Source organism: Mustelus asterias, chromosome 5 (assembly GCF_964213995.1).
Source record: "Mustelus asterias chromosome 5, sMusAst1.hap1.1, whole genome shotgun sequence".
Lineage (NCBI taxonomy): Eukaryota > Metazoa > Chordata > Chondrichthyes > Carcharhiniformes > Triakidae > Mustelus > Mustelus asterias.
The window spans coordinates 123,762,845-123,781,133 of NC_135805.1; the positions used below are offsets into that span (position 1 = coordinate 123,762,845).

At 49.6% G+C, this 18,289-nt stretch overlaps 1 protein-coding gene across 3 annotated transcripts in view; it reads right to left on the reverse strand.

The window, feature by feature from the left end:
• bmp5 (bone morphogenetic protein 5) overlaps positions 1 to 18,289 on the reverse strand; it is a 231,656-nt gene that overhangs the window by 61,612 nt on the left and 151,755 nt on the right. For all 3 annotated transcript variants that reach the window (XM_078213286.1, XM_078213285.1, XM_078213284.1), the window contains exon 3: positions 15,882 to 16,030. In XM_078213286.1, the coding sequence (XP_078069412.1) occupies positions 15,882 to 16,030 (149 nt within the window). The remainder of the gene's footprint in view (positions 1 to 15,881; positions 16,031 to 18,289) is intronic.

Consider the following 18,289-nt stretch of genomic DNA (forward strand, 5'->3'; position numbering starts at 1 on the left):
AAAAGACAGGCAATGCCTGCAAGGAGGTCGGAATATGCCCCAGATTTATATGCAGGAACTGCACATTATAATTCAGGCCGTGCAACTGGCAGAAGAAATACGTCGCCAGGGCACACCATTGTGGAGGAGGCTTGACGTAAAAGGTATCTCTGCAAGGTCTGGAGGCAGAAGGTCGCGACCTGTGTGCTGAGGCACACCAGGCCTTGACCGCCCTCCCTCAGTGGGAGATACAGAACCTCGGCAGAGACCCAGTCGGTTGTCCCAGAAGAACCGCACAAGGGTTTTCTGGATATTGGTGACAAAGCCAGGGGGAGGGGTCAAAGTGACCAGCCGGTACCACAGCATGGAGGCGAGAAGCTGGTTTATGACGAGAACTCACGCCCTGTAGGACAGCACTCGGAGCAGTCCTGTCCAGCAACTCTGGCAAGTGGAGACTTTGGCCTCTAACTCCTGCCAGTTCGCCAGCCAGGATTCCTCGGGGCTGGGCAGAGATGGACCCCTAAGTACAGGAGGTTGGTCCTGCTCCAGGTGAAAGGCCTGAGCTCCTCCGGAAAGGGGTCCATCTCCCACGGACCGACCAGGAATCCAGAGCACTTGGTCCAGTTGATCCTGGCGGAGGACGCGGCAGAGTACACCGCCTGGCATTCCCGCATCCTCCACAGGTCAGTGAACCTGAGGAGCACGTCAAAGGCATAAGCCAACAGGACCACCCCTACATCCGGGCCGCGCAGAGCCAAACCCCACAACCTCCTAAAGAGGCGCAGAATGGCTCCACGCAAATCGAATACAGTTGGTTGGACGAGGGGCAGCCCTGCCGTACTCCTCTCCCAAAGCGAAGGGGCACCGTCAGGGACCCGTTAATCTTAATGAGACACTCTGCGGCAGAGTACAGTAATCGGATCCGGGCGACAAAATGCGTCTCGAACTTGAATGTCCACAGAGTTCCAAGTAAATACTCGTGCTCCACCCTGTCGAACGCCTTCTCCTGATTGAGAGACAAGGCGGCGCTCGACAGACCAGCCCTCTGGGAATGGTGGATAAGGTCCCGGACCAGATGTAAATTGTTGTGAATCGACCTGCCCGGGACCGTGTGGGACTGGTCAGGGTGGATCATGTGGTGCAGCACGGAGCCAAGGTGTGAAGCCATTGCCCTGGCAAAGATTTTATAGTCCATGCAGAGGAGGGAGACCGGGCGCCAGTTTGAGGCACCGGAGATCCCCCTTCTTCGGCAGCAGGGCAATGATTGCCTTGCGCCACAAAAGGGGCATCTCCCCGGTGGCCTCTCCCCCAGGACCCCCGTGTAGTCGTTCCCCAGGATGTCCCAGAGCGCCCTGAAGAATTCCACGGTCAGCTCGTCCAGCCCCAGTGCCTTGCCCCGATGGAGGCTGTCGAGGGTGCCGGTCAGCTCAGCCAGGCTGATTGGGACCTCAAGCCTACCGTCGCCCTCCGGGCTGACCTGTGGCAGGTCCTCCCGCAAAACTCTGCAGGCAATCTCGCTGGACAGATCCGGAGATAAGAGGGCGGTATAATTATCCCGGGCAATAGCCCGGATGCCCTCCGGATCCGAGACGGGGGAACCATAAGACATAGGAGCGGAAGTAAGGCCATTCGGCCCATCGAGTCCACTCCACCATTCAATCATGGTTGATTTCAACTCCATTTACCCGCTCTCTCCCCAATAAGACGTCGTCGGCCAGGAGCTGCTGACTATTAGCCCACCCCTTTTCCAGCGAGTAGAAGAAGGGGGAGCCGCGGCCCAGGTCCACGCGGAACTGGAGCCGCGACCTCACGTGCGCGCCGCGGGACCCGACAAGTTGCAGGTCCCGCAGCGCGCCCTTCTTCTCCCTGTATTCCAGCTGCAGGGCCGGGTCCGCGTCGGGCTGACTGAGACGTGCCTCCAGGTCGAACACCTCCTTCTCCAGCTCCTCGAGCCTGGATTTCCGCCTCCTTGTCAACCCCCTCATGTACTCCTGACAGAAGGTCCGGATGTGAGTCTTGCCCACATCCCACCATAGCCTCAAGGAGGGGAAGCCTCCCCGCTTCCTTCTCCAGCCGGCCCAGAATCGACGGAACGAGTTCAGGAAGCGCTCGTCCTCCAGCAGCAGGTTGTTGAAGTGCCAGTACTCGGACCCCCCCCCGGACGCGAGACGGAGCAAACTCCGCCCACACCAGGTGGTGGTCCGTGCACAGCACCTGCCCCATGGAGGCCGACGGGATGCTGGACACATGCGCCCTCGAAATGTAAAGGCAGCCGAGTCTGGACGCTCCGCCTCCAGGCTTCACAAAAGTGAAAGTTCTGGAGCCAGGATGGGGATGTCTCCAGACGTCCACCAAGTCGTGTGTCCCGAGCAGGTCCTGCAACTTCACCACCGCCGGGGTGTGCAGCCAGGGGCCGGTGCAGTCCCGTGCCTCAAGGGTACAGGTTAAATCCCCCCCTAAAATGATGCATTCGCCCCCAGCGATGGTGTCGAGATGAGCAGACACTTTCTGGTAGAAAGTCGTTTGCTGCCGTCCAGCTGTCGGGGCGTAGACGTTCAGCAAGTAACCTCGCGGACCGTCAAGTGCAGCAATCGGCCTGGCACAGGCTCCTTGACCCCCAAGATCCCCGTCTGAAAATGCGGGGCAACAAGATAGCCACCCTATTAGAAGCGAGCGTGAGGTGGCTCATGTAGACCCCCCTCGCCACTCCAGGAGCCATCGGGCTTCATCTCCGGGAATGGTATGGGTTTCTTGCATGAAACACACCACATACTTCCTGTACCAGAGGTTCTGGAACCTGCGGAGTGGCTCACTGCTGCCGTTGACATTGAGGCTGGCTATAGTCACCTTCATACCAATAGCTTTGTGCTACCGTCATCAGTTATCTAATTGTGTGGGGGAGCGCTGGCGCAAGACACGCCAGTCCACTCCCCCATGAACCAAGAAAGGAACTCCTGCAGCTGACGCTGCTCTTTTTCGTCCAGTGCGGCGTGGCCTGTGAGCAGGCCTGCGCGGACCAAACGAGCAGCGTTAGGTCCGACCAACGGCCAAGGGATAGCTGGATGCTGTCAGGACAACCAGAGTGGTCTTTGAGTTCCCCACAGGGGATGAGGGGTGACTCGGTGGGGGGGGGGGGGAGATGAGGGGTGACTCAGTGGGGGGGGACACGGCGGGGGGGGGGGGGGGGGGGGGAGTCCCCTGCCTCACTCCAGGTGGACACAAAAACAGTCCCCATGCCCACCACTGAGCAGCTTACCTCCTCAGGGCCGTCGTCCTTCGACTCCGAGTCTCCCGCCGTAGTGCGTACGGCAGGTGGCACGGAGCCACCAACCAGTCCTAACCCCCCGCCCCTCGATCCCATCCCTAGGATCAGCGACGGACGGGTTCCCCCCGGGCTCCTCTCTTGCTTCTCTTGCCCGAGGGTGGTGGCGGCTCAGTCCCCCGCCCTGCCCCCGATGCCTGGGCACCCCACAAGGCCCAGAGAATCCTCCGGCCCGAGGTCGGGCCAGCATTAAAGAACAAAGAGCAAAGAAAATTACAGCACAGGAACAGGCCCTTCGGCCCTCCAAGCCTGCACCGACCATGCTACCCAACCGAACTAAAACCCCCTACGCTTCCGGGGACCATATCCCTCTATTCCCATCTCAATTGTGTACTTGTCAACTCGCCCCTTAAAAGTCACTATCGTATCCGCTTCCACTACCTCCCCCGGCAACGAGTTCCAGGCACCCACCACCCTCTGTGTAAAAAATCTGCCTCGTACATGTCTTTTAAAACTTGCCACTTGCACCTTAAACCTATGCCCCCTAGTAATTGACTCTTCCACCCTGGGAAAAAGCTTCTGACTATCCACTCTGTCCATGCCTCTCATAATCTTGTAGACTTCTATCAGGTCTCCCCTCAACCTCCGTCGCTCCATTGAGAACAAACCAAGTTTCTCCAACCTCTCCTCATAGCTAATGCCCTCCATACCAGGCAACATCCTGGTAAATCTTTTCTGTACCCTCTCCAAAGCCTCCACATCCTTCTGGTCGTGTGGCGACCAGAATTGTACACTATATTCCAAATGCGGCCTAACTAAGGTTCTACAAAGCTGTAACATGACTTGCCAATTATTAAACTCAATACCCCGGCCAATGAAGGCAAGCATGCCGTCTGCCTTCTTGACTACCTTCTCCACCTGCATTGCCACTTTCAGTGACCTGTGTACCTGTACACCCAGATCCCTTTGCCTATCAATACTCTTCAGGGTTCTGCCATTTACTGTATATTTCCTATCTGTATTAGACCTTCCAAAATGAATTACCTCACATTTGTCCGGATTAAACTCCATCTGCCATCTCTCCGCCCAAGTCTCCAACTGATCTATATCCTGCTGTATCCTCTGATGGTCCTCATCACAATCCGCAAATCCACCAACCTCTGTGTCGTCCTCAAACTTACTAATCAATTCAGTTACATTTTCCTCCAAATATATATATTACAAACAGCAAAGGTCGGGACAGGGAGGGGGGCCTTCCTCGCCATCGTCACCCAAGGACCCAAAAAGCGGGGTGCTGCCGCAGTCCTCCAGCAGACTAAATAGGAACCTCTGTGGGGTGCTAAATTTCACCGGGTGGAACTGAGCCACAGGGGCCCCGCTCTCACCCGGCCCCGGGGAGTCCCGCTCTCACCCGGCCCCGGGGAGTCCCGCTCTCACCCGGCCCCGGGGAGTCCCGCTCTCACCCGGCCCCGGGGAGTCCCGCTCTCACCCGGCCCCGGGGAGTCCCGCTCTCACCCGGCCCCGGGGAGTCCCGCTCTCACCCGGCCCCGGGGAGTCCCGCTCTCACCCGGCCCCGGGGAGTCCCGCTCTCACCCGGCCCCGGGGAGTCCCGCTCTCACCCGGCCCCGGGGAGTCCCGCTTGGAGGACTGCGGCAGCACAAATTTATTTTTTACTTTGTGCTCTTGCCCCCATTCTGGGGGCGGGGCGGGGATGGCATAAATGTGGAGAGGGGCGTAGGCGCCACACCCTCTCAGCGAGGGGAGGGGGTGTGGGAAGCCCCACTGGTGTCAAGTTCTCCCTCCCCAAAGGTGTAGCGCCTCTTCTTGAGAGGCAATCCCCTGAGGGGATGCCCCGCGCACTCTGCCTCTCTCCTTCCTGTCCTGCCTCTTTGGCTTCCCTTTCCCCTCCCCGGGAGGTATTATTGCAGCCGGCTCGTGGTCCCGCGTCCCCCCACGCCCGCATCTGGGAACCCGCGCACAGACCTGGGAACCTGCGCACCCGCGACGCCGGACCCAGCACAGGATGCTGAGGCATCAACGGGCCGGGTTGATGGTTTGAGAGTGGGGCTGGGGGTCTTGGCATTCCCCGAGCCAGCTGCCGGGGTGACTGGGGTAGTGGGGGTCGGGGTTCCGTTTCCCCCCCTTCTTTTTGTCCTTTTTATCGCCCGGGGTCGTCTGGCCTCGCGGAGGCTCCATTCCCCGCCCGCCAGCAGCCAAGGTGGCAGTCGCTGCTGGCATGGCCTCCCCTGGTGGGGGGGCCAGGTGGTACTTGGTTGAGGGGAGAGAGGGCTGCGGTGCCAGCTGCGGCCGCCTTGGGGTGGGTGTCAGTGGCCTTGGAGGTGGGGCAGTTCTTTTTAATATGCCCCGCCTCCTTACAGGCAATGCACCGCACACTGTCTACGGACCAGAAAACCCTATAAGTGGTCCCCTCGAAGGGGACATTAAATCCCCCCCCTCGAGGCACTCCTCCCGGGCCAGGCGGTCAAATACCTGGCGTCGGGTGAGATCACGAAGGCCGAGCGGGATTGGTATCACCCCGGACCTCCCCCAGTAGATTGAGGTGGGGGGGGAGGAGCTCAATGGGAATAAAGAGCGGGACTTTCGAGATTACAAGTCAATGGGCGTGGCCTCAAGTGGGTCCACCGCCAGGAATGTCCCGCCCACCGTGAGCCCCTTTTCCAGGGCGAGGTGGACTGCCCACTCGGCCTTCAAGAAAAATACAGCCTTGCCGTACATCTTTGAGGCTGCGACAATGGCTGAAGGACCAACAACCCCAGCCATTGCCCTTACGCAGGCCTCAATGGTCATGTCGGGTGGGCGTAGCACTTTACCCCGAGTTGTTTTGTCAATAGTCGGAACGGTGGCAGGGCCTTGGAAGCGGTGGGGGCTTTGGCTACTGCCACATAGGTGGGCCTGGAAGGCCCTGCCACCAGCAATGGTGCTGTGGTCGCCATGGTGTTAACAATGGGTGCTACGCCCACCCTGAGGTTGCCCAGATGTACAGCAGGGCATATCGGTTCGGTGCGTTTCTCCGTGGGGGTGCAGGGAGGGATGGGTGAGGGGCCTCTCTGGCCTTTATGGTAGGACACAGTAAGAGTTTTAACAACACCAGGTTAAAGTCCAACAGGTTTATTTGGTAGCAAATACCATTAGCTTTCGGAGCGCTGGTCCTTCGTCAGATGGAGTGGAAATGTGCTCTCAAACAGGGCACAGAGACACAAAAATCAAGTTACAGAATACCGATTAGAATGCGAATCCCTACAACCAGCCAGATCTTAAAGATACAGACAGTGTGGGTGGAGGGAGCATTAAGCACAGGTTAAAGAGATGTGTATTGTCTCCAGACAGGACAGCCTGCAAGTCCAGGAGGCATGCTGTGGGAGTTACTGACAATGTGACATAAATTCAACATCCTGGTTTAGGCCGTCCTCATGTGTGCAGAACTTGGCTATCAGCTTCTGCTCAGCGACTCTGCGCTGTCGTGTGTCGTGAAGGCCGCCTTGGAGAACGCTTACCTGAAGATCCAAGGCTGAATGCCCGTGACTGCTGAAGTGCTCCCCCACAGGAAGAGAACAGTCTTGCCTGGTGATTGTCGAGCGGTGTTCATTCATCCGTTGTCGTAGCGTCTGCATGGTTTCCCCAATGTACCATGCCTCGGGACATCCTTTCCTGCAGCGTATCAGGTAGACAACGTTGGCCGAGTTGCAAGAGTAGGTACCGTGTACCTGGTAGATGGTGTTCTCACGTGAGATGATGGCATCCGTGTCGATGATCCGGCACGTCTTGCAGAGGTTGCTGTGGCAGGGTTGTGTGGTGTCGTGGTCACTGTTCTCCTGAAGGCTGGGTATGAAGGATGGTGTTCTCACCATCCTGAAGGATGGTGAGAACACCATCTACCAGGTACACGGTACCTACTCTTGCAACTCGGCCAACGTTGTCTACCTGATACGCTGCAGGAAAGGATGTCCCGAGGCATGGTACATTGGGGAAACCATGCAGACGCTACGACAACGGATGAATGAACACCGCTCAACAATCACCAGGCAAGACTGTTCTCTTCCTGTGGGGGAGCACTTCAGCAGTCACGGGCATTCAGCCTTGGATCTTCAGCTAAGCGTTCTCCAAGGCGGCCTTCACGACACACGACAGCGCAGAGTCGCTGAGCAGAAACTGATAGCCAAGTTCCGCACACATGAGGACGGCCTAAACCGGAATGTTGGATTTATGCCACATTATCAGTAACCCCCACAGCTTGCCTCCTGGACTTGCTGGCTGTCCTGTCTGGAGACAATACACATCTCTTTAACCTGTGCTTGATGCTCCCTCCACCCACATTATCTGTATCTTCAAGATCTGGCTGGCTGTAGGGATTCGCATTCTAATCGGTATTCTCTAACTTGATTTTTGTGTCTCTGTGCCCTGTTTGAGAGCACATTTCCACTCCATCTGATGAAGGAGCAGCGCTCCGAAAGCTAATGGTATTTGCTACCAAATAAACCTGGACTTTAACCTGGTGTTGTTAAAACCCTTACTGTGTTCACCCCAGTCCAACGCCGGCATCTCCACTTTATGGTAGGCACAGAGAGGAGGTGGGTAGTGAGGGAAGGGACTGTGGGTATGGCGGGTGGGGGGGTCTCTGCCCAGGTGTCAGGGGGGTCAGAGAAAGACTGAGGGAGGGTGGGGTGAGTAAGGGTCCAGGTGCTCTCTCCCCGGTGTCAGAGAGGGAGAGAGGGGGATGGAGGAGCAGGAGTGGGCAGCAGCAGTGGATGGAGGGAGTCCTAATCTTCAGCCCTTTTTGGGCCCAGCAATAAGAAGCCCAGGGTGTCTTCACCCCCCCACCCCTGTAAAAGATGTTTGTGTTCCCCCCCCCGCCGCTTTCAGGCACAGACCTTCAATAATTGGGGGCACCAGCCCAACAACTCAGTCCTTTGATGTTATGTATTCTTCTCTGTTGAGTGTTGTCCTCCCTCCTGTAGATGGGAAACTCTCTCTCTCCCTCTCCTCTTCCAAGGAGAGAGCACCTTCCAATGGCTGTGTGTTCAGGTAAGGCAATGGCTCCTCCTTCTTTCTCTCTTGGTGAAATCCTTCCCAAAGGCGAAAAGACCCTTCTACCCAGCTTTTTTCTTCACTGCGGCAGCAATAACCTCTTCTGTACACAGCCAGCTCGAACAGGTGCTCCTTGCTGAATGCAGGCTGGGGGTCTGACACACCTGCTTTAAATAGGAAGCAGGAGGCTCCCTGATTTAACCATCAATTAAGATTCATCAGGTAGCTCTTTTCATACCAACCAAATAAACTAACTCAAATTAACTTAAGGACAAATCAAAAGGGGCAGCTCCCCAAAAGGAGGGGGAGTTTATACTCTCGCAAGCCAACCTCATTTGCCTGGCTGAAGTCATCACATTCAAATTTATATTCGATCTGCCAAGTTTTTGCCCACTTACCTAACCTGTCCAAATCCTGCTACAGAAGCTTCGTGTCATCTTCACCACTTGTCTTCCCACCTAATTTTGTGTCATCCACAAACTTGGCAATAGTACATTCACTTCCCTTGTCCAATTCCTAATGATGACCCTCAGGATGTTGATAGTGAGGGATTCAATGATGGTGATGCCATTGAATGTAAAGGGGTAATGGTTAGATTCTCTCTTGTTGGAGATCGTCATTGCCACTTACATGGCACAAATGTAACTTGCCTGGATATTGTCCAGGTCTTGCTGCATTTGAACATGGACGGATGGAGAAGGTTTTTTAATCAGTGCGTTAATATGATTTAGAATGTACTGCCAGAAAGTGTTGTTGAAGGAGATTCATTGGTAAATTTCAAAAAGTGGATAAATACTTAAGAAGTCAAATTTGCTGGGTGCATGGAAGAGCAAGGCTATGGTTCTAATTATATAGCTGTTTCAAAGAGGTGACACAGGCCTCTTACTGTGCTACATTTTTTCTTTAAATCGAGTCTTTTTGAAGGAATGAATCCCATTGCTTTAGAAGTCAGTTCCATAATGATACAATGCCAGATAACATTATTTTTCTCACACTCTCTCTCATGTTAAATTTGTCCTCTCATTATATTTTCATAGTTCAAATCAATTAACACTGAAATCTACTTACTTTTGCCTTTCATCATGCTAAAGGTGAGAATCACCCACTTTAGTCATCTACTCCCCAATGAAAATTAACTGTTTTCATACATTGAAGCCCAGAATCATCCTTCTTGTCTCAAATCAGTTAATCCATCAATGTCCTTTTGCAGGAAACTGCACCTATTTTAATGACCTGTATAAGAGTTGAGTAAGTTGTTTTGACTTTTTATCAAATGCCCTTGAAATTTGTACACGATTTCTTCAAGAAGACACTGATGAAAACATCTTTACATTGATTGAAAACCTTCAATAGATTGTCAGTCTGACTCTAATCTCGGAATTAAAGACCGTGACTAGGATTTTACAGTCCCATCAGCAGTGGGCATAGTTGCAGGCGGAACAGAAAAGTTTGGGGAGTGGCCAAAAACCAATTGACTTTGGCCACTCTCCAAATTTTCTTGTACCACCCATGATAATGCCCACTTCTGGCGGGAGTGGAAAATCCCACCATGTGGCTTTAAACCCTATTCCAGGACTTCAAGCCCATATCTGGAGTGAGATCCAAGCATAGTAGAGGGAATGCTGCGTTGATATTAGTGCTACTATCCTTTGAATGAAACATTAAACTGCCGGCCCGTTAATATGGAGATTGCTATGATTTGAAGAAGACGACAGAGCCCTGGGCCAACTGTAAACAAGTTAATTTGTCATTCCTATCAATAGTATTTCAAGGACCTTGCAATGTAAGATATGCAAAATAGCTACCATGTTTGCCTGTGTAACAAGACAGTGCAAATCATTACGAGTGAAGAGTCCCAACACAGTTCTGAAACAGAACTTTGTAAATATGCCTCACTTTATCTGAGATTGAACCCATTGGGTATAGAAACAAAATGCTTATCCTTTACCCTCACCTTTGTGAATCCTGAAATTGCTCTTTCATTAGTCCATCATGTCCTTGATTAGCTCAGTCACTTCACATTTATCACATAGCCCATGGTTATGAGAGTTTGTAATATTACAAGAAATGCTACATTCCTGTCAGTTGTGAAAGAAACGAAATGATGGATATAACCGAGACCAGTGCCAAAAACCACGCCATAATTCTTTCTGCTGCTTCTCCTTCAGCTCTTGTACCACACTGTGTTCCTCAGGCTGGAACTCAGCGTAAACAAGTTTAACTGGAAGATATGCTGTCACAATCATTTACAAACAAGACTGAAGGAAACAGTTGACAGTTTGTATACATAGCTGATAATATGAACAAGGTAAGAACAAAGAACAAAGAAAATTACAGCACAGGAACAGGCTCTTCGGCCCTCCAAGCCTGCACCGACCATGCTGCCCGACTCAACTAAAACCCCTACCCTTCCGGGGACCATATTCCTCTATTCCCATCCTATTCATGTACTTGTCAAGAAGCCCCTTAAAAGTCACGACCATATCCGCTTCCACTACCTCCCCCGGCAATGAGTTCCAGGCACCACTACTCTCTGTGTAAAAAATCTGCCTCGTACATCTCCTTTAAACCTTGCCTCTCGCACCTTAAACCTATGCCCCCTAGTAATTGACTCTTCCAGAGACAAAGGTACCCAGGTCAAGGTACCCAGAGACAGCGAAATAATTGCTTCACTGAATGTTGCTACATCCAACTGCTTTGGATATCGCCTAAAATGCCATTGATTTTTGTCAAGTGACAAAAAAAAAGTCCAGTGATCAAAACAAAAACTCAGCAGAGGCACAAAAGTATAAAAAGAGTTCAGGAAATAGTTTAGGATTTAGATCTGGGTGGAAAGCAGGACATAATCCTAGACAATGGTGTTTGGGGGTAAGGAGGAGGAGCACTTTTCCTTCACTCTGTCCCCCTCTGATGATTTAGTAGATTTAAGAATGATCCCTTTAAATGATGCCCATTGAAGTCTTAAAATTATTCTAGATCAACTAAAATGCAATCCATGAAAACATATAAATGTGAAACATACATTGTAAAATACTCAGAAGAATTGTTTGATTTTAAAATCAATGGGTAAATTTAGTGTTTTAAAACATGCACCCATGCCAAGTATTTGACTGCATTAATTTTTACTCCAACCCACCACCTGCCCGAAAACCACTCCAGTTCAAATCCTCCTCAGTGACTATTACATTTCCCATCCAACACCCCCACCCACTCCCTCCAATAGGCCCCACCTATTTTGAAAGCCTTGATTTATCCATGGGAACTGGCAGAACCTCCATTAATACTTCACCCCGGTGACATTCTGAAGCACTCCTCACGCTTAAGCTCTACACATATGGACTTTGCCATCAGGTATCCCTGGTAATGAATGGGAGTGAGAACTTTTAACTGTCTTTTCACTCCTCTGACTACTCAGTTATAGAAATGGTTCCTGTCCAAATAAAGAATGCACCAGCTTACATATGGCTGCAGTCAGAGGCAGACTAAACACACAGTACTGCAGCAAGGAGGCCCTGTCCAAGAGGTAGCTTGGGAGCACCAATTAGAGCCTGGTAGGTGCCGGTGTGGTTTTCGGGGAGAGGCAGGGTGGCTCAACCAGAGAGCAGAGAGTGAGAGGTCTGAGCTGCACCCAGACCAATATGGGTAAGGCCACTGAGCAAGGATGAGAGCAGAGGCCAGATAAAGCCAGCAACAGCAGTCAGGCAGACAGCCAGGAACACAATCAGTCATCAAGGCTTGAGGCCCAGCCACTTGAATGAGAGGCGAGCACTGAGCAGTCAGGAGGTGCAAGGGCCAGGCAGGCGCAGGCATGGTTTTCGAGATAAGGTGGAGCAACTCTACCAGAGCTGGGAGTGAGGAGGGCTGAGCAACCAGACCAGCAAAAGTGGTTCCCCCACCCCATTTTTCACCTATTGCGCAATCTTACCCTGCCCATCGGCCAGTGGGACAATAATGTAAGACAACTCCTGAAGATTCTTTGACATCATTGTGGGAGTAGAGTACGGACAGCATTTTATCAAGGAGAGATCCCCAGAACTGATCTGTTTGCTGTGGTCCCCAAGTCATATATTTAAATACTAGAGAGGTTATTAGCCCATTATTATCACTAATATTGGATGAGTAATTCAGAGAATGAGACCATGGCTGGTTGAGAAGTTGAATTCAAATAAAAATAAATTGAAACCTGGAAGTAAAAACTATCAGTAAAATGTGACTGTAACACTTAAAAATGAGACTTTAGGGAAGGAAAATTGCTGTTCTTTTCCAGCATGGCCTATGAGCCAGTGACTTGTAAGAAACTGAGTAGAAGCCTATTTACTGAGGGGAAGAAGGAAATAGAGGCACAATAGTAAAGTCACTGCTCTAACAATACAGAGGCTCAGGCTAATTTTCTTTGGACATGGGTTCAAATTCCAACACAGCAGCTGGTGGAACTTAAATTTAAATTAATGAATTTTTTACAAATCTGGAATAAAAGGCTTGGCCAGAATCCACCCCTCCACCCACACCCCCCTCCCCCCATCCCACGGTCTATCATCAATTGCCATAAAACCCCATCTGGTTTACTGGAGTCCTTCAGGGGTAGTTTTGCCACATTCACTCCAGATGTACTGCAATGTGTTGACTCTTGATTGATTTCAAAGGCCATTGGTGCCAGTGATGCCCACATAAAAAAATCCTAGCCACATGGAGTGGTTTTGATGAGTAGCATAGATGTGTTTAAACAGAAGCTCAGTAAGTGCATGAGAGACAAAGGAAAAGAAGGATGAATCCAAAGGCTTGGATTAAATGAAGTGGAAGGATGTTGTGTGGGGCAGAAGCATTGAATGACCTGTTCCTGTGCTGTAAAATTCTATGTCTATGTGACTCCAGTTCCTACAGCAGTGCGGTTGACTCTTAATTAACTGTCCTCTGAAGTGGACTAGAAAGCTACTCAGAAGAATCAAACTGTTAGAAAGGAGTGAAAGAACAAAACTGGACCACTTGAATTAGTCACTACAGTCAACCCTGCAAAGTGCTACTCGGGGACGACTGATAGCAAACCTGGGACAGTTGTCCCATGCATTAATCAACCAAAAGGCCATGGTTGTCATAATCATAGATCTATGGAGCCAACATCCAGACCTCTCAATCACCATCCATAGGCGCATACAGTATTTCTCTATGTTGAACAATACTTAAGGAAACACTGAGGTTAGCGAGGGCACAGAATGTACATTGGGTGGATTGTCCATCACCAATTGTGTCTTGGTTATACTGTTACTGATTAAGCTGGTGGAGTGTAACGGATATGTTTGCCAGATTGGATTTGCAGCAGAAAGTGAGAGAACAAACACAAGGGAACAACCTACTTGATGTTTTCCTCACCGATCTACCTTTCTCATCTGTCCACGACAGTATGGTAGGAGTGATTAACGCACAATCCTCATGGAGACGAAATCTCATCATCATACTGAGACTATACTCCATTGTGTCATGTGGCATTACCACCATATTCAATAAGCTCATTTAGGAACAGCTGGAGCTGCTCAAAACTGGGCACTGATGAGGCACTGCGGGCCATCAACAACAGTAAAACTATATTCCAGCACAACCTGTAATCTAATGACCTGGCACATTCCTCCACTACCATCCTGCCAGGGCACTAAACCAGCTTCCACGAACAGCACCAGGCATACCTAAAAATGAGATGTCAACCTGGTGAAGGTACAACACAGGTCAACATGCAAGTAATTAAGCTATAACGAGAAATAAAAACAACCTGGAAATATACAGCAAGTCTGGCAGCACCTGCAGAGAGAGAAACAGTTAACATTTCCAGTCAATGATCTTTCATTAAAATGATGTTTTTTACATTTATTTATGGGATGTTGGCATCACTGGCTTGGCCTACATTTATTGTCCATTCCTAGTTGCCCTTGAGCATAGCTTAGATAGAGCTAAGGGATCCTACAAGCAATGGATCTGATCAAAGCTCTATGTTCTGCCACATCTGATCATGAAGAGTGTTTGAGAATGAACAAACAAACAGGATGAGGAGGCTCAATATACATCCACACCCTCACCAATGGGTGAACCCAGCAGACGACTGACAAGAATTATGTATTTTCAATTACTTCCAACCTGAAGGGCCAAGTGGATGATCCATTTCGGCCTCCTCCTGAGGTCCCCAGCATCACAGATATCAGTCTTCAGCCAATTTCTCCATGTGAAATCAAGAGAGGGATGAGTGCACTGGATGCAGCTAAGGATATGGATCCTGACAACATTGCAGCTGTCTTCTGCTTCAAAACTAGCCATGTCCCTAGTCAAGCTGCTCCACTACATTTAGAGCACTGGCATTTAGCCAGCAACATGAAAATTGCCAAAACATGGCCTGTGCACAAAAAAGCAGGACAAATCCAATCTGGCCATAGTCTCAAACATCAAAATGATTGAAGGTGTCATCAACACAGCTATTAGGAGGCTTTTACTCAGTAATTATCTGCTAACTAGTGCCCAATTTGGCTACAGACCTCATTACAGCCTTCACTCAAACATGGATGAAAGAGCTGAATTCCCGAGGTAAAGTTAACATTAAGGCAATATTTGACCAAGTATGGCATCAGCGACCGCTAGTGCAATTGAGTTCAAAGGGGATCGGGGGGAAAACTCTCCACTGAATGGAGTCATACCTCACATAAATGGTTGTAGTTGTGGGAGCAAAAAGGGCAAGTTAGCTTGGCTAATCCACTTAACCAGCACATCTTTGGACTGTGGGAGGAAACTGGAGCACGTGGAAGAAACCCACACAGACACGGGGAGAACATGCAAATTCCACACAGATAGTGACCCAAGCCGGGAATCGAACCCAGGTCCCTGGTGCTGTGAGGTAGCAGTGCTAACCACTGTGCCATCGTGCTGCCCCATTTGGCCCATCAAGCCTCCACTGACAACAATCCCACCCAGGCCCTATCCGCGTAACCCCACACATTTGCCCTGCAGGTCTTCCCGAAAGGGGCAATTTATCATGACCAATCAACCTATCCCACACATCTTTGGAATGTGGGAGAAAACTGGAGAACCCAGAGAAAAACCATGCAGACACAGGAAGAATGTATAAACTCCATACAGTCAGTTACCCATGGTTGGAATTGGACCCAGGTCCCTGGCGCTGTGAGGCAGCAGTGCTAACGGCTGTGCCACCGTGCCGCCCATATTGGACTCAGTTGTTTGTTCGTAGTGATTTGGAGCTGAAATGATTTGTTCCCCCCTTTTTCAGCCAATTTATTTTCTCTGTGAAAAGACTTGCATTTACAGTGTACCCATCGTGGACACCAAACATCCCAAAGCTATTTACAACCAAATAAATATTTTTGAAGTGCAATCACTGTAGGAAATCAATTTGCACACAGCAAGTTCCCACAAACAGCAGTATGATGATCAGCACATTATGTTGTTAGCCCTTAGTAGACAGAGAAAATATTGCCCAGGATACCAGGAATACAATTCATGCAAGGCATTTAAAAATAGTCCCAATATAAAATGGGAATACACAGTTCCCAAGCTGACCTTTCCAATTATTTTAATGGGTTACAGCAATCAAATAACCTACCGTCCATTATTTCCACACATAGCTGCAAACCCAAATTATGCTGTGGATTTACTACCCAGTGATTGCTGGTAGCAGTGATATCGAAGACAAGCCATCCTCCATCCGATGCTCGGATCTTCTTGCCATCCAGCAGAAAGAGATCAGCATCCCTGGTTAATAGAAATATAGCCGATAATGAGTTACATAGAAACATAGAAAAACTACAGCACAAAACATGCCCTTCGGCCCCACGAGTTGTGCCAAACATATCCCTACCTTCTAGGCCTACCTATAACCCTCCATCCTATTAAGTCCCATGTACTCATCCAGGAGTCTCTTAAAAAACCCTATTGAGTTCTAATGCAAATTAATAAATTGCAAGAAGAGATTATATTTATGTAACACATTTCACTTCTTCAGTACTGTTTTGTTGGCAAACATGGCAAGAAGTAAAGATAACAAGGGCAGCATGGTGGCACAGTGGTCAGCACTGCTGCCTCACAGCGTCAGGGATGCGGGTTCGATTCCCACCCATGTGAAGTTTGCACATTCTCCCCGTGTCTGCGTAGGTTTCTTCCGGGTGCTCTGGTTTCCTCCCACAGTCCAAAGATGTGCGGGTTCGGTGGATTGGCCATGCTAAATTGCCCCTTAGTGTCAGGGGGACCAGCTAGGGTAAATGCATCGGGTTATGGGAATAGGACCCGGGTGGGATTGTGGTCGGTGCAGATTTGATCGGCCAAATGGCCTCCTTCTGCACTGTAGGATTCTATGATTTCTATCATCTGTTTGCTATTAAAAAGAGAGAAAAAAAGGTAGAGAGAAAAGAGGGAACTATAGACCAGTGAGCCTAACATCAACCACAAGAGAAAATGCTGGAAAATCTCAGCAGGTCTGGCAGCATCTGCAAGGAGAGAAAACAGCTGACGTTTCGAGTCCAGACGGCCCTTTGTCAAAGCTGATATTTGAGCCTAACATCAATACTGGGGAAGTTGCTAGAGTCCATTATCAAGGATTTCATAGCTCAGCATTTGGAAAGCAGTGGTACAATCAGACAAAGTCAGCATATATTTACAGAAGGAAAATCATGTTTGACAAATCTATTGGAATTCTTTGAGGATGTAACTAGTAGAGTTGACCAAGGAGAACCAATGGATGTGCTTTATTTAGACTTTCAGAAGGCTTTAAACAAGGTCTCACATAACAGACTAACATGGGATTGCAGGTAATGTCTTGAGATGGAAAGAAAGTTGGTTAGCAGATAGGAAGCAAAGAGTTAGCACAAATGGGTCTTTTTCTGATTGGCAGGCGTGACGAGTGGGGTTCCGCAGGGATCTGTGCTAGGACCCCAACTGTTCACAATATATATTAATGATTTGGAAGAGGGAACTAAATGTATTATCTCCAAATCTGCAGATGATATAAAGTTGGGTGGGAGGGTAAGCTTGAGGAGGATGCAGAGATGCTTCAGCATGATTTGGACAGGCTGAGTGAGTGGATATATGCATGGCAGATGCAGTATAATGTGGGTAAATGTGAGGTCATCCACTTTGGTAGCAATAACAGGAAGACAGATTATTACTTGAATGGGTGTTAATTCAAAGAGGTGAATACTCAGTGAGACCTTGGTGTCCTTGTGCATCAGTCGCTGAAAGTAAGCACGCAGGTACAGCAGGCAGTAAAGAAGGCGAATGGCATGTTAGCCTTCATAGCAGAGGATTTGCTGAGTATAGCGTTCGGAATGTTTTTCTGCAATTGTATTGGGTGTTGGTGAGGCCACACCTAAAGTATTGTGTGCAGTTCTGGTGTCCTTCCTTATCTGAGGAAGGATGTCCTTGCTATAGAGGGAGTACAACAAAGGTTTTCCAGGCTGATTTCTGGAATTACAGGTCTGTCATATGAGGAGAGACTAAATCAGTTAGGATTATACTCACTGGAGTTTAGAAGAGTGAGAGGGGATCTCATAGAAACATATAAAATTCTAACAGGGTTAGACAGGTAGGTTCCTAAAGAATGTTCCCAATACTGGGGAGTCCAGAACTAAGGGTCATAGTTTGAGGATAAGGGGTAAACCTTTTAGAACTGAGGTGAGGAGAAATTTCTTCACCCGAGTGGTGTGAATGTCTGGAATTCACTACCATAGGAAGTAGTTGAGGCCAAAACATTGTATAACTTCAAGAATAAATTAAATATAGCTCTTGGGGCTAAAGAGATCAAGGGATATGGGGGGGAAAATCAGGATATTGAACTCGATGATAAGCCAAGATCAAAATGAAAGGCGGAGCAGGCTCGAAGGGCCAAATGGCCTATTCCTGCTTCTAGTTTCTATGGACAATTTTGGTTAAGGAATAAACTTTTACCAGGACATCAGAATAACTTCAAATATAGTGCCGTGGAATCTTTTTCATCTACCTGAATGGACATGTTGTGAC